Source organism: Mesoplodon mirus (assembly GCF_964341445.2).
Source record: "Mesoplodon mirus genome assembly, chromosome: 15".
Lineage (NCBI taxonomy): Eukaryota > Metazoa > Chordata > Mammalia > Artiodactyla > Ziphiidae > Mesoplodon > Mesoplodon mirus.
Genome location: NC_138991.1, coordinates 65,104,059 through 65,131,718, shown reverse-complemented (window position 1 = coordinate 65,131,718; position 27,660 = coordinate 65,104,059). Strand labels below are relative to the sequence as shown.

Below are 27,660 nucleotides of genomic sequence, written 5' to 3'. Positions count from 1 at the left end.
TTTTACATCTGTTGAGGAGAAAAAAAATCGTTCTTCAGTTTTATTCTGTTGTATAGTGAATTGCATTAATTGATTTTCCAATATTAAACCAATCTTGCATTCCAGAGATAAACCATGCCTCTTTTATTGCCGACTTTGATTTGCCAATATTTTGCTAAGGGTTTCTGTGTATTTGTTCGTGAGGGACACTGGTTTCTATTTTCCTTTTTGTCCTGTCCTCATCAGGTTTTGGTATCACTCATGCTGGTCACAGAAAACAATTTGGGAAGTGTCCCTGCCTCTGCTATTTTCCAAGAGTTTGTGTAGGATTGCTATTATTTCCTCTTTAAATGTTTGATTTCACTGGTGTTTCAAATGTTTTATTTCAAATGTTTGATTTCACTGTGCCTACACTTTCTTTCTGGAATGGTTTTTGATTACAGATTCAATTTATTTACCAGATATGGAGCACTTTCGAGTTCCTGTTTCCTTCTGTCTCAGTTTTGGTAAGCTGCACTTGTCAAGGAATTTGTCCATTTCACCTATGTTGTCAAATTTATTGGCCCGAAGCTTTCATAATATTCGAGGTGACTTTACGGCAGGATCTCAGACAAAACTGCCAGTTAAGTAAAGACAGTGTTTTCTCACGGTGTCCTTTAATCACAGCATGGCCGTGGCTCCTGGCCCTGCTGAGTTCTGACCCCGAAATGGTAGGTCCTGTGGGCCTCTATTTTCTCCATCTTAGATATGGCTTTTTTTTGTGTTAACAAGACAGGGACGGTCTGCACACAAGGAGCATCAGGGCCCCATGGGGTGTGCAGCAGGTGTGAGCACAGAGCTGTGGGCAGCACAGGTGGTTAGCAACCGAGCCCCTTCTGATTAGCGAGAAGGGACTAGAGGCCGCTGCCTGCAGCCTGCAGGTTACATGGCGGTTGCCCAGGTACGGACAGGAAAGCACATCCTCGTGCCGCCTCCGAGGGCCCAGAGGCTCATCTTCGTGCCCAGATTCTCCAGAGCCTCCTTTTATGTTGCATCCCCTCCATTTCACATAAAAACGACCTGCTCCAGGGAATTCCCTGGTGGTCCAGTGGTTAGGACTTGGCGCTTTCACTGCTGAGGGCCTGAGTTCAGTCCCTGGTCGGGGAGCTAAAATCCCACAAGCTGTGCGGAGAAGCCGAAAAAAAAAAAAAAAAAAGAAAATGACCTGCCCCAGCCATAGCAAAGATGCAAATCTCAATGAAAACTGATTTTAGCTGCAATTCTGCTCAATGAAAATTTAGAGTATTAAGTTTTCTCTTTTTTTAACATCTTTATTGGAGTATAATTGCTTTACTATGGTGTGTTAGTTTCTGCTTTATAACAAAGTGAATCAGCTATACATATACACATATCCCCATATCTCCTCCCTCTTGCGTCTCCATCCCACCCCTCTAGGTGGTCACAAAGCACCGAGCTGATCTCCCTCTGCTATGCGGCTGCTTCCTACTAGCTATCTATTTTACATTTGGTAGTGTATATATGTCCATGCCACTCTCTCACTTCGTCCCAGCTTACCCTTCCCTCTCCCCGTGTCCTCAAGTCCATTCTCTACGTCTGCATCTTTATTCCTGTCCTGCCCCTAGGTTCTTCAGAACCATTTTTTTTCCTTTAGATTCCATATATATGTGTTAGCATACGGTATTTGTTTTTCTCTGACTTACTTCACGCTGTATGACAGACTCTAGGTCCATCCACCTCACTACAAATAAATCAATTTCGTTCCTTTTTATGGCTGAGTAATATTCCATTGTATATATGTGCCACATCTTCTTTGTCCATTCATCTGTGGATGGACACTTAGGTTGCTTCCATGTCCTGGCTATTGTAAATAGAGCTGCAATGAACACTGTGGTACATGACTCTTTTTTTTTTTGCGGTACACGGGCCTCTCACTGTTGTGGCCTCTCCCGTTGTGGAGCACAGGCTCCAGATGCGCAGGCTCAGCGGCCATGGCTCACGGGCCCAGCCGCTCCGTGGCATGTGGGATCTTCCCGGACCGGGGCACAAAACCATGTCCCCTGTATTGGCAGGCAGACTCTCAACCACTGCGCCACCAGGGAAGCCCCATGACTCTTTTTGAATTATGGTTTTATCAGGGTATATGCCCAGTAGTGGGACTGCTGGGTCGTATGGTAGTTCTATTTTTAGTTTTTTAAGGAATGTCCATACTGTTCTCCGTAGTGGCTGTATCAATTTACATTTCCACCAACAGTGCAAGAGGGTTCCCTTTTCTCCACACCCTCTCCAGCTTTTATTGTTTCTAGATTTTTTGATGATGGCCATTCTGACTGGCGTGAGGTGATACCTCATTGTAGTTTTGATTTGCATTTCTCTAATGATTAGTGATGTTGAGCATCCTTTCATGTGTTTGTGGCAATCTGTATATCTTCTTTGGAGAAATGTCTATTTAGGTCTCTGCCCATTTTTGGATTGGGTTTTTTTTTTTTTATATTGAGCTGCATGAGCTGCTTGTAAATTTTGGAGATTAATCCTTTGTCAGTTGCTGCATTTGCAAATATTTTCTCCCATTCTGAGGGTTGTCTTTTCGTTTTGATTATGGTTTCCTTTACTGTGCAAAAGGTTTTAAGTTTCATTAGGTCCCATTTGTTTACTTTTGTTTTTATTTCCATTTCTCTAGGAGGTGGGTCAAAAGGATCTTGCTATGATTTATGTCATAGAATGTTCCACCTATGTTTTCCTCTAAGAGTTTTATAGTGTCTGGCCTTACATTTAGGTCTTTAATCCATTTTGAGTTTATTTTTGTGTATGGTGTTAGGGAGTGTTCTGATCTCATTCTTTTACATGTAGCTGTCCAGTTTTCCCAGCACCACTTATTGAAGAGGCTGTCCTTTCTCCACTGTACATTCCTGCCTCCTTTATCAAAGATAAGGTGACCATATGTGCGTGGGTTTACCTCTGGGCTTTCTATCCTGTTCCATTGATCTAGATTTGTTTTTGTGCCAGTACCATACTGTCTTGATTACTGTAGCTTTGTAGTATAGTCCGAAGTCAGGGAGCTTGATTCCTCCAGCTCCGTTTTTCTTTCTCAAGATTGCTTTGGCTATTCGGGGTCTTTTGTGTTTCCATACAAATTGTGAAATTTTTTGTTCTAGTTCTGTGAAAAATGCCATTGGTAGTTTGATAGGGATTGCACTGAATCTGTAGATTGCTTTGGGTAGTACAGTCATTTTCACAATGTTGATTCTTCCAATTCAAGAACATGGTATATCTCTCCATCTGTTTGTATCATCTTTAATTTCTTTCATCAGTGTCTTACAGTTTTCTGCATACAGGTCTTTTGTCTCCTTAGGAAGGTTTATTCCTAGGTATTTTATTCTTTTTGTTGCAGTGGTAAATGGGAGTGTTTCCTTAATTTCTCTTTCAGGTTTTTCATCATTAGTGTATAGGAATGCAAGAGATTTCTGTGCATTAATTTTGTATCCTGCTACTTTACCATATTCCATGATTAGCTCTAGTAGTTTTCTGGTAGCGTCTTTAGGATTCTCTATATAGTATCATGTCATCTTGGGGAATTAAGTTCTTAACTCAAAATGTGAAGCAATAAAATAAAAACAATTTAGTATCAGGAGAAAGGTAGTAAATGACATTGGAAGAACTGTAGAGAGAATATACAGGAAAATAAAAGCCACGCTAACAACCTAGCTAATGCAAGTGGAAGCAGCCGTCCAGGAGACAGTTACCCGCACCATCTTCAGACATCCAGCAGCAGGACGGGTTCCCCCACCCCCCAGACATCCAGCAGCAGGACGGGTCCCCCCCCGCCAGACATCCAGTAGCAGGACAGCCTTCCCCACCCACCTAGACATCCAGCAGCCGGACAGGTTCCCCCACTCTAGACATCCAGCAGCAGGATGGGTTCCCCCCACTGCCAGACATCTAGCAGCAGGACAGGTTCCTACTTCCCTTGTTTGATGACTGTGAACGTCCGGGCACCGCCTCTTCTCACTGCCACTCTCCCCGTGGGCCCAGGACACCCCTGTGAGGCAGCCCTCATACCAAGCAAGGCTCCTATGGTAAGAGGGAGATGCCAGCCGCTGCCACCCGACGGCTACGTGCACACAACCCTGGGGGCCAGGCTGGAGGGAGGGAGGTGCAGAAAAGAGACAGGTTTCGTTCTTCGACTTCCCGGGGGTCAGACTGACCTAGCTGGTATCCCCTTGGTGTTGTCCAGGTATGAGAACTCCCAGTAGCATGGATACTGGCTCAGTTCCCAGAATGTCAGCCATCGAGTGAGCACAGTTCTCGGGCCCAGCATGGGCTGGAACCATTGAGGATGCCCGTGTGGAACATCCCCGTCCATTCCCCATGGAAGCAGCACAGGGACCAGGAGCCAAGGGCTCTGGCTTCCACGACAGGTGTTTAACATGCTCTGGCTGAAAACTTTGGCCAGTATGAACTCAGCTACAAAAAGAGATTGAGATAAAAGTGAAAACTTTTTTTTGAAAATAGTTTTTTGTTTGTTCACTTATTTATTTTTTGGCTTGTTGGGTCTTCGTTGCTATGCGCGGGCTTTCTGTAGTTGCGGTGAGCGGGGGCTACTCTTCATTGCAGCGCGAGGGCTTCTCACTGCGGTGGCTTCTCGTTGTGGAGCACGGGCTCTAGGCGCACGGGCTTCAGCAGTTGTGGCTCTGGGGCTCTAGAGCACAGGATCACTAGCTGTGGTGCACGGGCTTAGTTGCTCTGCGGCATGTGGGATCTTCCCAGACCAGGGCTCGAACCCGTGTCCCCTGCATTGGCAGGTGGATTCTTAACCAGTGCGCCACCAGGGAAGTCCAAAAGTGAAAACTTTTATCTTTAAAGCATAATTAAAGGGCTTATCCACAGTGACTTGGACACCTACACCATCTACCATTTCCTGCAGGTGAGAGAGTCTCCACTCTTTGCTCTGAGGACGGAAAGGGAAGGAGTGCATCTGGGCCTGGTCTGCCCTCTCCTGTGAGGAATTGGCAGCTCCTTGCTGCTTCGGTCTGGCCCCAGGATGCCAACGCACAGAACAGCCGCACAGCTGTGAAGCCCCAGCATGGGACGGCCTGAATTCCAGTTCCAATCACACCAATGTGGGGTGGCCACCCTGCCCCCCCGGCCCGTGTGGCGACAGTTTGGGGCCGTCAAGTCACCTCTGTATCAGTGGGAACGAATAACGAGAACTCATGCCGCACAGGCCAGGCCCGCGGTTGGCTCGGGCAACAGGTAGGAAGCAGCATCTGGGAGCCTGTCTCGAGCTGCAGTGCCTGGGGGGCTGATGGTCTTTCCAGGGCTTGAAGGCATGTTGTGTCAACTGGTGCTCAGCCCAGGAAAACCCGGCTCAGTGGGGTGTGCACAACTCTGCTCTTTGTGGGGCCGACAGACCACCTCCCGAGGCTCCCCTTACCGTGACCTCTTGTTAGGTTGCAGGAAATGACTTATGTCCTAACCTGAAGCTGCAGCTGAGGGGCTTGTGTGGATGTGCGTGCCCGTGGACCCTCACCCCATCGCCCCAAGAGTTCCTGCATGCCCATCAATCCCCACCCCACATCCCAGATGTGACAGAGCCTCTGGGTCTGTGGCCGCCTGCTGGCTCCGCCAATTCCAGAACCTTCTCAAGGACTCACGTGGGACCCCTTCCTGGCTACTGCTCTCAGCCGCATGATGCCTGTGGGCTCGGCACTGGGTCCCTGTCCAGCTGGGTGGTTTGCCTTTGGGGGATTTGGGCCAGGCTGCCCCCATCCTCCTGCTGGTGGACTGTGGTTGGTTTCCAGTTCTTGGTGCGTGTGGATAATGCTGCCACGAGTGTTTGTGTAAAAGGCCTCTGTGACCACGTTTCCACTTCTCCTGGGTTGCGTATCGAGTGGAAACTCTGGGGGACAGGGTGGGCGTGGGGTCGACTCAGTAAGTAAACGCCCAACTGCCTCCCCAAGTGGCTGCACTGTTTTACACAGCCACAGGAGAGCCCGCAGGGAGTCCCTCTTGCTCGCGCCCCTCAATATTCGTATGTCGAGGCCCTGACCCCCAGTGCGGCTGCGTCTGGACCAAGGGAGTCACGCAGGGTCAAGGAGGTCATGTGGCAGGGGAGCTGACCCAACAAGTGAGGATACAGTGTGAGGGTGGTATCTGCAAGCCAGGGAGAGTCCTCGCCGGGAACAGAACTGGCTGCAACACCGACCCCGGACTTCCAGCCTCCAGAACTGTGAGAAAATAAATGTGGTTTAAGCCACCTGGGCTGTGGTATTTTGTTACAGCAACTTGAGTGAGCCAGTATTTGGTTTGGTCAGCCGCTAAGTTCTGTCCTCTTGGGCGGGTGGGACCTCAGCATCCATCCACGTGTTTCGTGCAAGTGCTGGGATGGCCACGCGCATGCCTGCCGAGACCTCTCCCTTTTTCAGAGTGAACTGTCCGTTAGTGACATGCATGAGTTCTTCACGTACTCCACACGGAGGTTCTGCCAGGTGTGTGTTGTGAGTGCTCCCCGCAACCTGTGGCTTGCCGTTTTTCCATGGTGTCTTTTGAAGAACCCAAGATTTTCATCATTTTGATGTACAGTTTACCTATTTTCTTCTCTTATGGTTAATGGTTTCTGTGCTGTAAACAATCTTTGCTTCTCCAAGACTGTGAACGTTCTAAGTTATCTGCGAGGAGTGTCTTGGTTTTATGTTTGCGTCCACCTTGAACTGACTGTCGTGTGTGGTGTGGTGGGGGGTGGGGTCCGTGTGCCCGTGTGGATACCCAGCACCGGCAGGGGAGACACTTTTCTTTCTCAGCTGAATTGACTTGCTGTCTTGTCCAGAGGTCACTTGACCGTGACTTCAGTGTGGGACTATTTCCAGACTGACCCACCCCGTTGATACGGCTCTCGGCCTCTCACCTCCCCTGGTGCCTCGAGGGCCACGTCCTCTGGGAAGGCCTGAACCCACAAGCAGTGTGACGCCGACAACTTTACTCTCATTCAAGACTAGGTCCTGGGCATTTGCACGCACATCTAAGACTTGGTTCGTTAATTTCTAAAAAGAAAACCCTTCTAGGATTATGTTTGGGGCTGCACAAAATCTATCGACCAGTTTGGGGACAACTGACCCTTGGCTGGTACCGAGCCTTCTGACCACAAACATGGAAGATCTACTTGCCCAAGTCTCCTCTCAGTGACGTTTGGTGGTTTTCAGAGCACAAGTGTCGCACTTCCGTGAAAACTTCCTCAGTACTTTATGGTTGTGGATGTTACGGGTATATTTTAAACTTTCTTTTTTTTTTTTTTTTTTTTTTTTGCGGTATGCGGGCCTCTCACTGTTGTGGCCTCCCCCGTTGCGGAGCACAGGCTCCGGATGCGCAGGCCCAGCGGCCATGGCTCACGGGCCCAGCCGCTCCGCGGCATATGGGATCCTCCCAGACCGGGGCACGAACCCGTATCCCCTGCATCGGCAGGCGGACTCTCAACCACTGCGCCACCAGGGAGGCCCTAAACTTTCATATTTTTGACAGTTTTTGCCAGCTCATGGAAATACTGGCCCTGAGTCCTGCACCCTGGTCGACTTCAATCCCTAGTTCTATGGCCCTTGTGATCTTCCACATACGTGATGAACAGAGATAATTTTACTTCCTCTGTTCCAATCTTCAGGGCCTTCACCACTTTTTCTTGCTTTAATGCACAAGCTAAGATCTTCAACACACTGTTGACTAGCCATGAGGAGGTTGGCCACCACTGCCCTGTTCCCAGTCTTAGAGGCAAAATGTTCAGTCTTTCACCATTTAGTATGATGTTAGCTGTAGGTAGTTTGTATAGTTACCTTTTATCAGGTTGAAGAAGTTTCCTTCTATTTCTAGTTTGCTGAGAATTTTTTTTGTTAATTGTGAATAAGTGTTTAACATTGTCTAATGCTTGTTAATTGTGAATAAGTGTTTAACACTGTCTAATGCTTTTTCTACCTAGAATGAGATGAACATATCATTTGATCTCTTTCTTCCTTATATCTGGTAACTTGGTGAATTACATCTATTTATTCATGTCCTACCAGCCTTGCATTCTGGGGAAAATCCCACGTGGACTTGACACCTTTATGTACTCTGGATTCATTTGCTAATAATTCCTTGATAATTTTTGTTTGTGGTCTTGAAGAATAGTATTCTGTAACTTCCCTTTTTGAAATGTCCTTGTCTTCACTGGCCTCAGGAGAGTGAGCTGGGAAGGGTTCCCCTCTCCCGTTTTCTGAATGAGTGTGTGTAGATTTGTTACCACTTCTTCCTTAAATATTTGATAAATCTCGTCAGTGGAGTCGTCTGGGCCTGGAGTTTTCTGTGGGAGGTACCTTTTGTATGTTTAATGACTCAGTTTATAAAATGATTCAGCTGCGCTGACCCTCGTGTCAGTGTCAGAAACCTACCTACCTCTATGTCCTCTAACTGCCCACTTCACGTGCATAAAGTTGCCCATACTATTTCTCTTTAACCTTTTATTTTGAAGAAAATCTTACACTTCAGAAAAACTGTAAAAATGACAAGGAGACCCTGTACACGTGTCACTACTACTTCAACCCTACTTGGGTTTCACCAGCTTCCCACTAACGTCCTGGCTGACAGCTCCTTAGGCTTTAACTAAGGTATGACTTGGATACTTGAGATGCTGGTCAGAAGCTGTGCAGAACGTCCCGCAGTTGGGGCATGTCTGATGCTTCCTCATGGTTAGATCAGAGGATGCATTTTGGACAGAAGTGATGCTTTGTCCTTGGAGCTGCATCCTCTGCACAGATTCCTCCCCTCTGTGCCCTGGCCGCTGCCTCCAGCAGGAAGCCCTCCGGCCATCACTGCCTCCCCACGGCAAGGACCCCGGCCTCCCCGAAGAGCCAGGCAGTCAAGGGCTCGGCTCGAGAATTTCCCTCTGGACCGCGGCCCACCCGGCTGTCGTTGGGTGTGAAAACAGTTGTGTCACCATGTGTCCAGTTTCCAGCTGCTTTCAGAGAAGGGTAGCCTGGTGCCACCTCTCCAGACACCTGAGGATGGAGTGGCCGCACCGACTGCACCCCGGGCACCTGGGGGGACCAGGCCATCAGCAGGCAGAGAGGTTTCCTTCCTTCTGCTCGGGCACCCCCACCCACACGACCTGGGGTCCCCTCTGAGGCTGAGCTCTGAAAGGACCAATCTGTCCTCTGGGGCATGTGAAGCATGGCCAGACTACAGAACCACAGCGGGTCTGAGCGTCCGGGACAGTCGCCAGTTCTGATCGAGCAGCAGACAATCGGAGCCGGGCTCATCCCGGCAGCACCTGCTCAGCTCCTACGGGCTGGACAACTCGCTGCCGTCACTCCTTTTTACCAAGTCAACTCTGTCGTTCTGCTTTCCTACGAAGGGAGGTTAATAATATCCAACGTACAGACGGAATCAAGTAATTACACCTTTTAGTGCACCTGATAATTTTTTATCCAGCTGGTGCTAACAGTCAATCAAAATGCCATAAAAGGTGCTTTACAACATGCTAATGACTCGCCGCCCCTGTGAGGCATCGTGGGAGTTTGTGCAACTGCGAACCGTGCTCAGAGCAACCTGACAGCTCTGCCACCCAGGGCTCTGCAGCCGAAGCTACCGTCCCAGGAGGGTCCTGATAAAGTCCTTAGAAACAATGCATATGTTTTTATGCTTTTTAAAGCCAGCTGAGAGAGACTCTACAATTGAGTCCTAGACGGACAAGGAACAGCAGCCTTGAAGCTAAGAACACCTGTGCGGTGGCGAGACAGCTCACGGTTTCATGTTTCATCAAAGGGACGTATGAAAACCATGCTCATCTTTCTAATTAAATGGAAAAATGGGTTTAGGGAAAGCATCACACTTTGCCGTGGAATCTGGACCCACACAATCACCCAACACGGTGTTTCCAAGTGTCTGTAGCTGCTCACACCCCGCTGGGTCGGGAACCTGGCCAACCACCCCGGCCTGTCTCCCACCCCCCACGCCCACCCCCTTGCCACAGAGCTCATCCCTCTGCACCCAGCTGCCTGCAGTGCCCCCGGAGCCTGGCCAGACGGCGCAGACGTGGCAGCTACCTGAACCACCACGGCGTGACGGCCAACACCCTGGGAGTCCAGGAGGGGAGCCTGTGGGAGTGGGAACCCACAGTCCGAGGGGACACCCGTCCTGCTTGAGGACCGGCCCATCCCCCTCGACAGCAGATGCCGTCACTTGCTAGTTCAGTCTTCCCAGCAGACTGTGGCACCAGCCAGGACGTGGGGCGACGGGGGCTTCAAATACAGAGAGCCGCAGAGGGCAAGATGGCGCTGTGCTGCCCGGGGGACGTGGCCCCCCTCACGTAAGAAGCCCATGAGTAAACTGAACATTTGACAAGGAAGGGGCAGCATGGCGCAGTGGAGGACAGCGACTTTGCAGGAGGACCAGCGCCGGCCCCCACCCCCCTGCAGGCTTGTATTTTCCCCCACGAGGAACGACTTAAGAGCCAACAGACACTAGACTGTCTGGACGATGTGAAAGAAATGGGTATTTTACATTTTAGCGTAACAAGCAGGGCAGAGGCAGAAGGGAAAGTACACAAAGTCGCCCAGACCTCTGCCTGGTGAACCACCTCACTCCTGATTTTAAGTTTCTGAAAACTCGAAGGTGTAATTAAAACTGAGACGTGCACTTTCCACAGCTGCATGGCAGGTGGGAGTCGAGGAGCCTGGTCCCAGGGCGCAGCAGGAGGGCGTGAGGGGGAGAGGACGCGGCAGGGAAGCGGGACAGCTGAGCACCACTGCAACCACACGGGGAGGCGTCGGGAGAAGGGGCTCCACTGGCAGAGAGACAGGAGGGCGCGAGGCCGGGGTCACAGACGACATCGTGTGACCCGCTAACACGTTTCCCGACATTTCAGATGCTCCATACACACCAGGAGGGCTGGGGGGAAGGGGTGACCAGGGGGCCCTCCCCTGAGTGTCCCCGTGGAACGACTCAAGTCCTGCTTTTTTCCCACAGAAAATGACCATGCCAGAGGGGCCAGTGGAGCACCGAGTGCTCAGAAACAGGCCTCGGACATCATGGAAAGTGGTGGAAGGGGCACGGCTGGCCTGGCTGGCGGGAAGGCAGCAAGGCAGCAAGGCAGCCACTCGTTTTTAGTACGTTTCCTTCCAAGTATAACAAATAAAAGTTCTACTTACCGCTCCGAGCATGATTCTGAAAATCAGCCACCGATAGCCCCACAGGACGATCCGGGACGTGGGGGTCCCCCTGGGCAATGGAGACAGAGTCCAGAGAGGGCACAGGAAAATCCCCAGGAAGCCCGTCTCCAGAAGCTGGGACTCCCATCCTGAAATGAGGGCGGCAGAACACAAAGGACGAGTGAGCAGCAGTGGACACTTTCCGAGGAAGCAACTGCACCAAACCCGGCTTAACCCAGACGGTCCTTCAAACAGAACAAAGAGCAACCGAGACACAGCTCCCGGCTGAGCCTAGCAGCTCAGGCCGTGGCTCCTACCCTTTGCAGGGTGCCCACAGACACGGTGCAGCCCCTGAGGAGTCACCAGGGTGGACACGGGCACCGAGCAGGCTGGACGACCCAGACGTGAGTTGCTGAGCGCAGAGCAGACTGTGGTCCCACCTGCCCAGGTGAGGGAGGGAGCTGGGGGAGTAGCAAGTACAGGCCCTGCGTGGCTCAGCCCAGCACCGCTGGATGGGGGGCATCAGTCATTCCTCCTGCTGGGGAGCCCATGTGAGAAATGCAGGTGTGAGCAGCACACCTGAGTTCTCGCTCCTACTGTGGAGACGGCCCCTCACACTGTGTCCCCGGGACACCCGGAACGTGGAGCTGGTCTCGGGCTGCATCAAAAGGAGGCTGCACTGCACTTTGTGGGCTGCACGACTTCCCTTTCACCCCACAATGACGAACCTCAAAGACATTCTGCTGCGTCAGAGACACTTCAGACAAGGGCAAACACTCTACAGTTCCACGATGTAGGTTCCAGAACAAGCTGCCCCCATGCAGGTGAGAGAAATTAGAACCTGGCTGCCTGGGGGGTCTGCGCCCTGGGGGTGGGAGTGCTGGTCATGGTGGTGCACTGGCCAAGAATTACCAAAAGCACCTTAAGGTCTGTGCATTTCCATGTTTGTAAACTTCTTTCTCAAAAAAACAGACAAACCTAAATGAATTTTGAACCCCACTCTGAGACACACTGAACGTTAAGATAAAGCGTGAACAGATGTGTGATGATGCCAATAGAGCCAAGGACCAGCCACGGCAGAATGTAGGTGGTGGGCTTGCAGGTTTTCACTGTACAACTGTTTGAAACTTTCTGTGGCTTGAAATTTTTCATAGTAAAATGTGGAGGGAGAAATCCCATTGACTCTCATATGCTCTGGATTTCTGAAGCTCAGTTCCACATCGGTTCTTCTCTGGGAGACAAACAGGTGAGTTTGCCCAAAGGCAGCAGTGCCAACACCAGGGCGGCACCGATGGGTGGGCCGTCATTGCCTGGGGTCTCTGGGCTCACTGCATCGGCTGAGCCACCTGTGCTGGGGGATCTGGGGCACCAGCGTGCGCCCTGCACCGTCTGGAGATGATTCCAGAAGCAGAAAGAAGCCTGGACAGTGCTGGGGAGGGGTGCCCGGGGGAGGGAGCCGAGTGAGGCGGGCGACTGGAGCCCAGAGCGCCACCAGGCTGTGGCCAGGCCACAACCAATGGAGACAGTGGGCCTGTCGGCACAGCTGTCACCGACGGGAGAGGAAGGCAAAGCACAGGGTGCTCTGGCCAAGGCCAAGATGGGGACATCGGTGCCACCCTCCTCTGGGGACCCAGTGTGTGGGACGCCCACGTGGGCTGAGCTGGCCTCCAGGGCACACAACCGGCTTCCCCCAGATGCCTCAAGGGGAGAAAGCAGGAAGCCCTCATGCTCATCTGCTCTACGAGGTTCCAGACACTGAGCGTCGCTCATTTTGGGTCCAGGTCTCATCCTTCTGCTCGTGGACATGGACGATCTTTGCTTCACAATGTGCTTCAAACCCCCTTCTTGTCTCAACAGGAAGAAGCGGACTCTGTTCCTTATGTGACACCTTCTCTGGTTTTATCCTGAGAAGTCGTTTTCATTAAGCTTGGACTCCTTCCACATGGGGGCATTTTAAAACGTGTGGTTTTATGACGGCAGAACATGGGAGTGATGACACGGCTCTGGGAGGACTTATGTGCAGACGCTTCAGATCTGAGAAGGGACCTCAAAGGCCACTTGTTCCCACCCCTCCTCAATGCGGCCCCGCGAGCAGGGCAGGCGGACACGGTGCTCCAGGCTGAGGTGGGCAGGCCCCAGAGGAAGCAAGGCTGGAACAGCCCACGTACCCGCCCAGGAGTGGGGACCCGGCCTTGCTCGTGCTCCCTGGAAGCCCCTCAGCAGCTTGCAGACCTCACGTGGGCGGGCAGAGCGGTCCCCCGAGCCCGGGTCTGCCTTCTCTGTCACCTCGCTCTGCACAGACGCGACGAACGGAATTTTAATGTGCAGTTTGAGTGACACCAATCAAAGCGAAATGCAAATGGCAGAGCCCAGAGACCCTCCTAAGTGCCAGGAAGCAGGTGATGGGGACCCGCTATCACCCTAGGGACGTACGTGTCACCTGGCCCTCCTGCCTCCTCCTGAACTCGGAACCTTCCTCATCCTGCTGGGTGCGTGGGGCCACCCCCGCCCCCCATCTCGGCATAGCCATTTTCTGGGCCGAAGCTGAGGCTGCCTGCTTGCTGGCCACCAGTCCAGCCATTAGCGCTCACCGGCACTGCTAGGAGGAGAGGGTGGCCTGCACCCACCTGCTCCGCTTCCTTTGCTGGGGTCCCGCCGATGGTCAGCAGCTATGCTGCTGGCACAAGGAACACCACTGTTCTCCGTGGCCCCAGAAAGACAAGCCCTCCTCCCAGACGTGCACCCCAGCCTATACGCAGACCCCTCAGGAGGGCAAGGCGACAGCCCCTTCACATGGGCCTGGAAGGTTTCGCCCACGGCATGGGACCTCCCATCGGTGGCTTTGGGGTGACAGTGAGCAAGTGACCAGGGGAGTCTCCGTGGGCTGCACCACCTGCTGCTAGAACTTTCACCTCGGCGGCTACTGGCTGGTTTCCAGGAATGCAGCCCAGCGTCCAGCCACGTTTGGGAGGCGTCCTCGTGAGACTGAGGGTTGGCGCCCACCCTCCATGCTGGTGAGGTGTGGCGGGGGTGGCCTTCCCAAGGAGCCACTTGCCCACTGTCTCTGGGGACGGCTCCGACAGGGACGTGCAGGGTCGTCTAGCCCTGTCCTGACCAGAGCTCAGGGCCGGCCATAGTTGGTGGTCTCCAGGTCTGAGAGCAGACACAGCCCCTTGCCTTGCAGGCTCTGGGCAGTCTGGGTGCCTCTGGGCTGGACCAGCTGCAGCCGAGCAGACTCAAGTGGTCAGAGGAAGTGGATGCTCTCCATGCTCCCCTCCTCCCGACTTGTGCTTCCGAATCACCCAGCCCGTGTCTGCCAGAGCTGCACACGCCTCTGAGGAAGGCCTACAACATGCTGAATCTGGCCCCTCAGTCTCCCGGCCCGACCTGTGACCCGTGGGTCCCTCACTCCTTCGCCACATGGGGCACCTGCTCCCCAAACAGCTCCGATGTGGATGTGGTGCTGACTTCTGGCTCTGTCCTCATGGGCCTGTGAAGAGCGAAGACGCTCTTCTATTGAAGACTGGATAATCCACCACTGGGCGGCCTGGCATGGGCCTGGTGATGCAGAACACACGGCCACCGCAGAGTGGGCATGGCACTCCAGGATGGACAAGGATGGGGCCGGGCGGCTCCTCATGGGGGATTCTTGCTGACCGTCAAGGGGGCTCAGAGGGGGCTCGCCAGGCACTGTGGTCACCCAGAGTCAAGGTCAGGATGGCACAGGCTAAGCCACCAACCAGAAAGGAAATGTGACCTAAAGCAAGGTTTCAGTGGCAGAGGCCACCCGATGGCTCTGAAAGCAACTGAGGCCTCACAACCTCCTCGAAACTATTACAGTTACTTAGAGTAATTAAATGTCGCAGGCATGGATCCTTCAAAGATGACAGCACCATCCACGTTATGAGTAGGAAACCCATTAGCTTCGTGGTTGAAAGCGGGAGAAGGGGGAAAGCGCTTCCCTCCTGACGGGCTGTCACTCCTGCCTGAGCCGCCCACCCTGGGAGCACTCGGAGCTGTAAGTCAATCCCAGTCTTCACGGGCACAGCAGCCCGTTCTGCAGCTACTGACGGCAAAGAAGGGCTGTTTTTACACCTTGGGGACAGTTCTGGGGCCACCCTGTCCCCCCAGGTGCCGATGTTCGCTCTGCCACAGAGCCCCACGCCTCCTACAAGTGCAGTCAGAGCCCGCTGTGATGGGCAGGTGGGGTTCAGAGGCCAAAGCTCGAGACATAGGGTGACAGGCCAGCTGGGGGAGTGCCTGGTCCACTGTCCTTGGTCCCATCTGGTGGGAGGATGTCACTTTGGCATTGGCGGGGATAGTTCTGGGTCTCGCTCACAGCCCTACCGGGGGCCTCGCGATAGGCACAGTGGCTCCTGGGTGCGGGGTGGCCCAGGCAGAGACCATGGTCGGAAAGGTGGCAGGAAAAGGCAGGCAGCCCCGACTCCATTTGCTGTGACACTGGCTGCCGCTTGCCACGTGCCCTGGGCCCCCTCGCCGACCTCAGGCAGCAGGAGAGGTGCTCAGACTCTGGGGCTAATAAGCTAGAGGGCTGCCCGGGCCTGTGTCCAGAACACGGGGCCTGGGTCATGGGACACGTCCAGCTGGCGTGGTCCAGGAGCACAGTCTGCAGACTCCGCTCCTCCCTGTGTCTTTGACTCTGGTGACTTCCGTGCTCAACGCCTGCAAAGTACGAGTTTCACAGAAGCGGGTGACCCTGGAATGGCCTGAGCGGCAGGTGGAGAAAAAGCCCCTCTTCTCAGCAGAGCATCAGAGGCGGCCCAGGTCCACATTTCTGATCTGCAAAGCCATGCTTGAGAGTTTTTATCATGGCCGCTTGGCATGTGTGACGCAGACTCCACTGGAGGAATCTGGTGTTTTGAGGGCAGAGTGCCAGTCGGGTGCAGGCGGAGGAGCTCCTGCATTGCATGGGCTCTGGTGGGCCAGCTGGAGCCCCGATGCCCACCAGAGCGGAGCCACGGGGTATTGAGCAAAGGGCAGGCCTCGCTGTGTGGTGTCGGGCCTTGGGGAGTGGGGGCTGCATGGCAGCCGGGAAATCAGGGGGGAGGTTCCGCCGACACTGTTCCTGAACCGTCTGCCCGCCCGTCACCCAGAAGAGACTAGGGAGAGCTGCATGCTGCTGGTGACCGCTGCAAACACTGCAGTCCAGACCAGCACGCCCTGCCCAATGGCTGGCTAACACACCTTCCTCTTTTGTTGAGACATAATATAAAATGAGATCAGGTAAAAAACACAAGGGAGGCTACAACAAAACTTGAAGGAAAACTCTCGCTGGTGTTTAGAAACAGCCGCCCGCTGTCCAGCACGTCACGGGGAACATGCGTATCTCTCTGTTCCCCACCTGGACGGGGCGCCTGGTGATTGCATGCACCTGTCCAGGGAGGTCAGGAGCCCCACCCAGCCTGCTCACACCTTACATCCACCTCACACCCCCTCCTGCAGTCACCACGGTGCACGGGGCCTTGCCCAGGTCCACCAACCCCTTCCGGCCATAAGAGCCACCTGGCAGAGCTGCCCTTGCCTTAAGGGGACAGACTGGGGCCTGTCCTCAGGGCCCAGGAGGTACTAATGCTGCCCTGCCCCAGAGGTGCAGCCAGGCTCCCGTTCACCTCCCCAACCTCAGCCCCCCTCATGCCGGGCCTGGTCTAGAGCCTCCCGTGCCCCCTACCAGGACCCGCTTAGAGCCACGTCTGGCCAGGAATCCTCCAGAACCGGCGTGAGCTGGGCAGGTCTCTTGGGACAGGACCCCGTCTGTCCGGCTTCCTGGTCACTTCTCACATATTTGAGGATTTAAGCCAGAGATAAGATGGTAAATGGAACACGTCTTCTGGCAAGAAGACGTTTTTGAAAGACCTGGTTAAATGCTTCACGCTTTAAGTAAAATCATTTTAAATTGCATGCTCTCAATTAGGAAGCGCTTAGCAAATTGCCAGTCTGTGTTTTACGGATGTCCTTGGGCGCTGCAGGGAACGGGAAGTGACCTGTGTGACCCGCACAGCGACCCTCCTCCCACTGCACTTTGTCACGGTGCTGGTTCATACTCGGTTGCTCTGGCAACCAGACTTCATAGCCCCAGGTGTCCCCTGCTGCTCAGATCCACACAGGTGTCACCAGCTAGCCTGAAAACAAAATCCATAGTAATGACCTTAGCTGGCTTTACTGGTTTGGGATAAATATGAGAATGCTTCCCGTCAACGGAAATGAGACTTGGCAACAGAGATTTTTCAGGATTAACATATTCCAAATATTTAACATATATCTGGCTGAAGGGCACAATGCCTTACCATTTCTTTGTCTTTTGTTTCCTGTGCATGAAAATTAGCTGATGGGACTTCCCTGGTGGTCCAGTGGTAAAGAATCCACCTTACAATGCACGGGACGTGGGTTCGATCCCTGGTCAGGGAACTAGGATCCCACATGCCACGGGGCAACTAAGCCCACGTGCCACAACTGCTGAGCTTGTGTACCTCAGAGCCTGCATGCTGCAAACTACAGAGCCCATGCACCCTGGACCCTGTGTGTCATAACTAGAGAGAGAAAACCTGCACGCCACAACTAGAGAAGAGGAAAAAACCCTGGATGCCACAACTAGAGAAGAGAAAACCTGCACACCACAACTAGAGAGAAGCCTGCGCACCACAACGAAGAGCCCGCACGCCACAATGAAAGATCCTGCATGCCACAACAAAGATCCTGCGTGCTACAACTAAGACCCAATGCAACCAAAAATAAATAAATAATACATAAATCTTAAAAAAAAAAAAAAAGAAAAGAAAATTAGCTGAAGCTCGTCTCAAAGTGCCTTGTGAGACCCCTCACGAGATGCCGGGCAGTGCTGTCTCGGGGTTGCTCAAGACGAGGGGAGGTTCTGACCTGCCTCCTGCCTGTGCAGCCCAGGCCCACTAGCCATGTGGGGCTGCTGAGCTTGAAACGTGGCTGGCGGTGGTCGGGCAGACCTGCTCTCTGTCAGCCCAGGAGGCACGTGTGTCCACAGGTCCTGTGCGGAGCGGCCACGCCCACCCAGCATCACAGCAGGGTGAGCTCCTGTCCCCCACCCCTGTGCCACAGAAGTGGGGTAACCCTCACCCACATAATCCTGGAAGATGACCCACTCACCCACAGCTCTCAAGAGCTTCCCCACACTGGTAGACACGGTTCTCAGCGTCCTCCTCGCTGCCCATGGGTAGGCCCTGTCACCTGAGGGTGGAGAGGCCAGTGTGTCCACACTCGTCAGAAATAACAGGGAGGGTCAGCTCCTCTGGAAAGGAGGAAATCACATACACTTCTCCACCTGGCAGGCACCCTGGGTAGAGGTCAGGGCAGAGGTCGGGCCAGCCCCAAGGCCTCTGCCCCACGTGGACACTGTCTCTGATGGGGCCATGGCAGGGGACACACCAGCCTTCTTCTTGCCCTCCCCATACCTCTACTTGTCCATGCCTCTTGGATGCTCACTGTCTCTGGCCCTCCGTGAGGTCAGCGTGACGGGCAGCTCCTGGGCCCGGAGGCCGGGATGGCTGAGGGCAGGGAGCCTCACAGACCCTCTCTGGGTGGCACGTACACCCAAGGAATGAGGAGGGGAGGGAGGGTGTCTCGGTCACAGAACCAGGACCCAGTGGGCTCCGCCAGCTGCCACAATCTTGCTCAGGGGTCATTTGCAAGGGAGCCTGGTGGTGGTTCAGGGACTCGGGGAGGGGCAGTGACAGCTTCCGGCATCATGTCCTCGATGCCATTAGAAAAGATTCCCTTTCTTCTAGAAGGATCAGTGTACGGCAGAGGGTCAGGTTTCAGCTAAGTCAGCTGATGCAAGTCATCATGGGAAAACACCATGGGTGACCCACAGAGAGACCCACAGGGAGAGAATGAAGCTCACCAGGGCCCCCCTGACTGCCTCACCTGTTCCTCTGCTCTGCCCAGGGGTCTCCTCCCTTGCTGGCAGCCCAGGCGTGTCAAGTCCCTGCCCCCAGTGCCCATCCCTATGGCCCTTTGGTCAGGTCTCTGCTCAGATACACCTTCCCTGGACGTAACATTTACACCTGGGCCTCAGTCCATCCCGGCACTGCCTAGCCTGCAACACTCACCCCGCCACACACTGCTCATCTCAATTATTTCCATTCTCCACTCATTCTGCACCCAGAACACAAGCTCCAAGCAGACAAAGTAAAGCATCCATAGTAAGAATTCTCAAGAACATAAATGAAAATATGATCGATCATAAGACATAAATAGACGAGAGAACTTGGAAGAGAAACAGAACTATAAAAAAAGAACAAACATTCTAGAACTGAAAAATAAAATATCTGCAATTAAAATTTTACTAGATGAGCTTAATAGCAGATTGGATGACAGAGAATAAAAAGGTAGTGAAGGGGCTTCCCTGGTGGCGCAGTGGTTGAGAGTCCGCCTGCCGATGCAGGGGACACAGGTTCGTGCTCCGGTTGGGCCCATGAGCCATGGCCTCTGAGCCTGTGAGTCCAGAGCCTGTGCTCCGCAACGGGAGAGGCCACAACAGTGAGAGGCCCGCGTACCGCAAAAAAAAAAAAAAAAAAAAAAAAAAAGGTGGTGAACATGAAGAGAGCTCAATCAAAGTTATTCAATCTGAGGCAGAGACTTAAAAAATTGAATAACAAAATAACAGACTTTCAGGAACTGGTCGGACAACATCAAAAGCTCTAACATACATGTAATGGGAATCTTAGGAGAGGAGAGAGAAATGGGGCATAAAAAAGTTTGAAAAAATACTGGCAAAAATTAGCTAAGTTTGGTAAAAGACATAAATTACAGACTCAAAAACCTCAGGGAATCATAAGCAGGATAATGCCACATGTAGGCACATCATAGTCAAACTGCTGCAAACCAAAGACAAAACCTCCAAAGCAGTCAGAGAAAAGAAAGACATTATGCTCAGAGAACTGACAAGAGGAACAGCAGCCGAGCTCTCATCAGCAACAATGGAGATGAGAAGACGGTGAACCGAGTGCAGAGTCTTGCACCTGACGGAACTGTCTGTTCCGAGATTAGAGCCAAGAATCCAGAAGCTTTTCAGACAGCAAGAGACTCAAACTGCTTGCATGAGGACAATGTTGAGCATCATCAAAGATTTAAAGGGGAAATAAAGCAGTATAGGTGTGGAGGGAGGAATCACTACCTCCACCAGGAGGATCTATCAGGCTGTCTGTCCAAGCAAGGAGAGACGGAAAGCCATGCATCATCACACACTATGCTCAGAAGGCACTCAGTAAAAACAGGCCGTTCTCTCTAGGACATAAATCAAAGAGGTAAGATTGTGACTTAAGTGCCTTACATTAATAACAATAAACAGAAAAAATACTACCCATCCTTATAAAAAACATTATAGCCTATAAATGAGAAAGCAGGTGAAACTTCTCTATATAACTAAGATATGCTTTCATTTCAGGAATTTTAATTTCACTTGCCAGATATGCAGAATCCTCCAGCTGTCATTCACATAGCTAACCATGCCCTTCCCCACCGGCCACTGAAACCAAAGGACAGGGCATGAGGGTTTTGAGGAGAGATAATAACTGAGCAGGTCCTTTGGAAAATTAGGTGAGGAGCTTGGCATGAAGCAAACCTTCCCTCCTCATGAGGAGCATCTGGTGCAAGCAGACAAAAAGTCTTGTAAGTTCTCACATGGACTCAATCTTAGAACAGAATAGATTCAGTCTTTTTCTTAAATGGGAGCGGTGATCTAGATTACACAGGTATATGCATTTGTCAAAACTAACAATGTCCACTTATGATCTGCACATTTCATTGTGAATTCTTCATCAAGGCAAAACCCTGAAGGTGCGCTGAGCTCTTGTTAACTACCTGCCCACTGAGTCTTTAGTATTTAGGGGCAGGATACTGACAACTGACATTTACTCTGGATTGCATCAAAATACATGAAGGGTTGGTGGTGGATAGAAAGATGAACATATGAGCTACCACAATAACAACAACAAAAACTAGTAAAATATAAACTGTAGAACCTAGGTGGTCCATAGATGGGTTTTTTACTATACAATTCAACTTTTTTTGTATGCTTGAAATTTTTCATAAATGACTTAAAAAGTCTATTCAACACTGTAGTGGAGTTCTTAGACACTGCAAAAATGAGAAAAAGAAATAAAAGTTTAAGGTCTGAAGTGGAAAAAAATATGATTGCCTATATAGAAATAAAAAAACAAAAAAACCCCAAGAGAATCTACAGGAAATGAGCTCAACTACTGAGTGGTGGTAAGAGTGACCAGAAATGACATTAAAAGGAATTCTCTGCCGGACTTCCCTGGTAGCGCAGTGGTTAAGAATCCGCCTGCCGATGCAGGGGACATGGGTTCAATCCCTGGTCCGGGAAGATCCCACATGCCACGGAGCAGCTAAGCCCGTGTGCCACAACGACTGAGCCTGCGTTCCAGACACCGTGCGCCTAGAGTCTGTGCTCCGCAACAAGAGAAGCCACTGCAATAAGAAGACAATGCACTGCAACAAAGAGTAGCCCCTGCTTGCGGCAACTAGAGAAAGCCCGCAGGCAGCAACGACCCAACGCAGCCAAAAGAAAAAAAAAAAGGGAATCCTCTGGGGTGCTTGGGAACCAAGTTCTTCTGAAAATTAAGTAAAGGAAAGGGTGAAGGGTTTATTCTGACATCCCCAGAGAAACGGCATTTACAGCAACCAGAGAGTTGATGAGGGAAAGTTACTTTGATTAAAAAAAATCCCCAATAACAAATGCAAACAGAACAACAGAATTAGAACATCGCCAGCTTGCAGGCCCTAGCGGATGAGTCCAGGCAATGAACACCGAGGCTGCTGGGGCCCAGCAGTGCGGCTGGTGGAGAACTTTCTAATGACAGACCAGGCTGGGAAGGCCTGACCTCAGCAATCGCACCATTGCAGAGAGAGACGGGAAAGGCAGGCTGTGCCTCCTGATTTGCGGCAACAGAAAGTCCCAGCGCCCAAGAAGCATCTTTGCCAGAAGCAAAGCTGACTGATGTGGCCTGGAGCTCTCCTACCAGCTCACAGTGAGGGCGGGGGGCCTGGCACTCCCAGACCGAGAAACACCTTGTCCGGGAGCATAAAGGAGGAGCCTCTGGAGAGGCGATAAGGACACATCAATGCAATGTGTCAGATCCCTATTTGGACAGAATGTAGAAAGGACATTATTTAGGAGACAACCCGGAACACTGGAATGCTGACTACATATTTGACAGAACTCATCTTAAGCTTTCAGGTGTGATGCAGGTATTGTAGTCACATTGTTTTAGAAGACCCCATCTCTCAGAGGTGTACAACCAAGTATCTCTAAACGCAATAACGCAACGCCTACGGTTTACTTTAAGTAGCAGAGTGGAAGGGGTTGCCCGCACATGGAAGACAGGCACGTCTTGGGCAGTGAAGCGTCTGAGACGCTTGCCAGGGCTCACAAGGCCACTCTGCTTACTTTCAGATTTGATGTTTTTCATATTCAAAAATTAAAGAAATGTTTAAAACTGATCACTGGCATTCTGAGTGCAAGCAAATTGCAACATGTTTTATATATATATATATATATATATATATATATGGGCTGCGTTGGGTCTTTGTTGCTGCATGCACGCTTCCTCTAGTTTCAGCAAGCAGGGGCTACTCTTTGTAGCGGTGCGTGGGCTTCTCACTGCAGTGGCTTCTCTTGTTGTGGAGCATGGGCTCTAGGCACGTGGGCTTCAGTAGTTGCAGCGTGCAGGCACTAGGGGGCAGGGGCTTCAGTAGTTGTGGCACGTGGGCTCAGTAGTTGTAGCTCGTGGGCTCTAGAGCACAGGCTCAGTAGTTGTGGTGCATGGCTTAGTTGCTCCACAGCATGCGGGATCTCCCTGGACCAGGGATTGAACCCGAGTTCCCTGCATTGGCAGGCAGACTCTTAACCACTGCGCCACCAGGAAAGTCCCTGAAATGCTATTTTTACACTGCCATTTGTTCTAGAAGCCAAACTTACAGTGAGTATGGGAATAAGTCTTTAAAACTCCCAGCAGAGGGGCTTCCCTGGTGGCGCAGTGGTTGAGAGTCCGCCTGCCGATGCAGGGGACACAGGTTCGTGCCCCGGTCTGGGAAGATCCCACATGCCGCGGAGCGGCTGGGCCCGTGAGCCATGGCCGCTGAGCCTGCGCGTCTGGAGCCTGTGCTCCGCAACGGGAGAGGCCACAACAGTGAGAGGCCCACAAAAAAAAAAAAAAAAAAAAAAAAAAAAACAACAACTCCCAGCAGAAAGAGCACTCACTTTACAGAACAGCCATAAGTCATCATCTTGGGAGCTGCAGTAGTGAGTCTGATCTAACTATTCAGGTGTAACTCTAAAAACAAAACTTTTTTCCAGAACAAAACAGGAGGTGTGTTTTTCAGAGTGACTGATTTCCCCAAGGAGGCTAAGAGCTAGGGGCTGAAATGGGACTGATGGAACTTCTTTGAATGTGTTCCCTCCCACTCCGAGGTTGTCCAATTGTAGCCCGAGGTGGGAGTAAGGTGGAAGCAGAGCCACGTGCCCTGCACGCTGAACTGCTCATGCCCTGAGCTCTTCCCACACAGAGTGAGGCCTTATGAGGGCCTGAGGGAAGAAAGGTAGGACCCAGGATTCTGTGCAGACAGCCATGTTCTCTAAGAAAACTGTAGGGCTTTGCTCCAGTTCAGTGTTCATGAAAGAAAGAAGGGGCACCCACCCAGGGCCTCCAGTTCCCAAACCACAGAGCTGGCCGTGCCCCATCCACAGCGCACCTGCTGGCTACCTGCAAATCCCCTGACATTTCTCAGCTGTTATTTTCATTGGGATTATGACAAAATTGCTGATTTTGGCACAATCCAAAAGGGGCAAAAAGGAAGAGAGCTGTCCGGTTACTGAAGATGAGCCGAATGTTCAGTGGTGTCAACTGTCCCAAATCTGGGTCCTGAACCAAGTGGTGGTGGCGGGGGCAAGGTTTCATCAGCGAAAACCGCTTAACAGTGTTTAAGCCTAAAGGCTGACGCTTATCTCACTGTCCTGCGTAAACGGATCAGGGTGAGACCCACCCTCTCCATCCTGGAACAGCACTTTTCACCAAATTAAAGCCTGGGACGCGCTGACGTAGTAAGACCTTCACGTAAGCCTCTCAACAAAACCACACACGCACGCTCGGAGTGCAGGAAGAAGGGGCCCCAGACCACGGAGAGTCCAGAAGGTCCGAGGCCTGGAGAGGTCCGCTGCGTGACGAGAATCGGGTTTTGTTTCCTGTGTCACTGCTTTCATCCCTCAAGCCTCCTGCCTTTCTTGAGGCAGATCAAACAGCTCTTCCTCAGATGAAAGGAGATTTCTTGCCATCAAAAAATACAAAACCCAAGACACAGCACAAAGGCGACGGGTAGAAGGATATTGAACTAGCCAGGCCCCGATGAAGCGCCAAGTGCCTGGCGAGGGCCCAGTGACACCCCTGCCCCACGTTCTGCAGACCCACCCAAGCACTCGGCACAGAAGATGAAGAGGTCAGGTCAGAAGCTCTTTGCACCCACACTCCTCCTCCTGCTCAGCCTCCACGCCTGCAGTTGGGTGTCCTTGAAGCTCAGACCTCGAGACCCGTCACGTCCCACCCTGCCTGCTCGACACCACCTCACAGATGGGCCCTCCTTTAAGGACTGTCTCCATGACCATCTGTGGGATCCAGGCATCCCTGGCCAGTGCCTCCTGCTGGGCAGCGGTGCAGAGAGCAGGTCAACCTCGGGCCTGGCCAGAGACAGGTCCCTACTTGGTGGCTTGACCCCCTGCTACCCCCCCCACCAGCCCCGAAGACCTCCACCCTCCCAAATCCCAGCACGCTGGGTCCCTGCCCCCAACCCAGATGGGGCCTGAACCTTGCCTGCAACCCGCTTCCGCCTAGCTGAGACCTCATCCCAGGGAAGGAATTGCCTTCCCACAAGGCAAGTCCCGTGGCCTCAGTAAGCCCAGGGCTTTTAGAAGCCTGTCGTGAACACAGGCTCTGCGTGCCCTGGCCCAGCTCACGTCCCTTCACCTTTGATTTCCTTTATTAAAACTAACTTGTTAAAATGAACGTATTTATCCTTAATTGAAAGCAAAAATGTTTAGTGAAGATAAATCGGAACCAGAGAGAAGAAGGAAGTGACCTGCTCACCCAGAGGTAAATCTGGTTAACCCCTTGGTCATGGATTTCAAAACAGATCTGCTAGATTTTTTTAGAGGCAAAATGGAATACAGGACACACTGCTTAACACGTCATAAACACGGCTTCACTCGTTAAACAGCACTGTGGTCACTGAATTCTATCATGCAGTAACCCAGAGCAGAGATGCACATTACTTAACCAGCTCCCCACCTGAGCCTCTGACACACCTCCGTTTCCATCCCCAACACAGTGAGGAGCCCTGTCCCAGCCTGCCCGTACCTTCCCGGTCCTGCAGTAGGAACCCTGAGGGGAGCAGGCCGCTGGCAGGCACATGACTGTGCTCCAGGAAGGTCGCAGCAACTCACCTGCCCCATGGTACCCAGCCCCCAACTCCCAACCTGTCCAGTCTTGAGAAAACACCAGACAAGCCCACTTTTGTCTGCAGTCCAGCTGTGGTGGCCAGTGCTGGGTCAGTAAGATGTCTACGGGGGGCTGGGCGAAGCACCCCCTGGGCTCTGAACCAACTTGGAAGCTATGCCAAGATCTTTTTCAAGGTGCTGTTGACACATTTCACCAGGACAAGCTGCCTGAAGAGGACAGACTCAGGGACTCTGCCTCAGACCACCTGGGAACAACACGTGGCCGTGGCCGCCGCCCATCCTGCCGCTGCCCGGGCCTGGGCCGAGGAGAGCAGAGCCAGGCAGCCCGTGGCGCTCGCGGTGCGGCTGCCGTTGCTGGGGGGAACTGACTGCGGAGGTTCTGCTCAGCGCTCTCCCGGGTCCGTGTCAAGGCCCAGAGCGTGGGCTGATGCCCGAGGAGGCCCCATGAGCCTCTCTACCCGCAATTGCCCAGACACCAGGGCACACACACACTTGTTTCACAGACAATCAAAGGAAACAAGGACTCGGGTTTCTCAATCTGCGTGTGCGCCACCAGCATGGCCTCCTGAGCGGGTGCCCAGAGCAGGTGTGAGGCTTCCCTCCAGGGGGCTGACCGCCTGCCCGCTCCTGTGCCAAGCCGTGGGACCCAGAGTCCCCATCCCACATGCAGGCTCCGAGCCGTGATCAAGTTCCTCTCGGGACTAGGTCTGCACACTGAGGGGAGGGGCACCAGTGCGCAAGGAAGATCCACATCAGGAGTGGCAGGGATTTGGGCCGGGGAAGGACAAGGCCGGGGCAGCGGCTGGAGGAGCCCCCGGGGATGTGCAGGATGCCGGCGGCAGGGGAGCACGCAGCTCCAGGGGCCACGTCCCACAGCAGGAACAGCCCGTACAGAGGCCCATAAGGGTCAGTGGAAATCACACAAAGTTTACCCCTGAATCCTGTTTGTATGTCAGTCTTCTAAATGCTCAAAAGACAGGCACTGAGGCTGCAAACAAATGGAAAACCCTGTCAAACGGACATTAATCTGAGAGCAGCCAACATGTCCGTAATAAGTACAGGATCCTTCTTTAAAAGAGGTATAACATTCTTGGTAAGAGAAGGACACAGCCATCAAGAAGAGATTTGTCTGACACACTTGGGAGCCATTAATGGTACTAAAGCTGCATCGGTGTCTGTCTCCATTCAATGAACCCAAATGGACAAGAGCTGCTATTGTAACAGCAACAAAGCATGGTTTCCTCGTTTAAAATTTCTGTTTTAAAATATCAAAGCATTTACAAAAGAAACTGGCACACAGCTGCTGCTCCAGAGCTAACCTAACAATGCCTCTCCCTGTTACTGTGCTGCCAAAGGTCAGGCTTGCCGACGCTGTGTTCCTCCCGCACACGACAATGGGGCATTGCAGCCAGGAAGCTCCAGGGACACACACCAGACTCTGGAGGTTCCAGGCCAGCCAGTGGCTGCTATGGTGTCCAGTGAGACCAAGAGCCCTTCTCTGGCTCCTCAGTGCTTTTCAGGATTCAGGACACACAGGTGTTTACCTGGAAAGGGAGCAGCACTGGGGCAAGGTGAATAAAATCAGCCTGTTCGCCTTGCCTCAGACAGGTGACTATTAATGCTGGAGAAGTAAAGAGAAGGACCCATCTCACCAGATGCTTTTAGCTGTTTTATATAAATGTGATCAAGGAAAGGGCTTAAAAATGATCCTCCCTGAGAATACTGCTCCAGAACACAACGGGGAGGAAGGAAGTGGAGACATGGATGCATCTCTGGCCTTACCCCCAGCACAACAAGGCACCTGTCCTGTGAACCACAAGGATCCCAGAGATGGGGAGAGGGACCAGTCAGTCAGTGGTACCTAATCTGGCAGTGTTAACCTGCCCACCATCTCCAAATCCAAGGCCTCAAAAGCATGCACTCCAGGTGGTAACAGCATCCAAGGAGAAATCTCTATGAAGGGGGAGAAGGCACTGATAGATTATCTAATGT

The 27,660-nt window shown here is 52.3% G+C and overlaps 1 protein-coding gene across 2 annotated transcripts in view; it reads right to left on the bottom strand.

Annotated features, from left to right (window-relative positions):
- LMF1 (lipase maturation factor 1) overlaps positions 1-27,660 on the bottom strand; it is a 90,487-nt gene that overhangs the window by 25,640 nt on the left and 37,187 nt on the right. For both annotated transcript variants that reach the window (XM_082644910.1, XM_082644909.1), the window contains one exon: positions 11,148-11,296. In XM_082644910.1, coding sequence (XP_082501036.1) covers positions 11,148-11,296 — 149 coding nt within the window. The remainder of the gene's footprint in view (positions 1-11,147; positions 11,297-27,660) is intronic.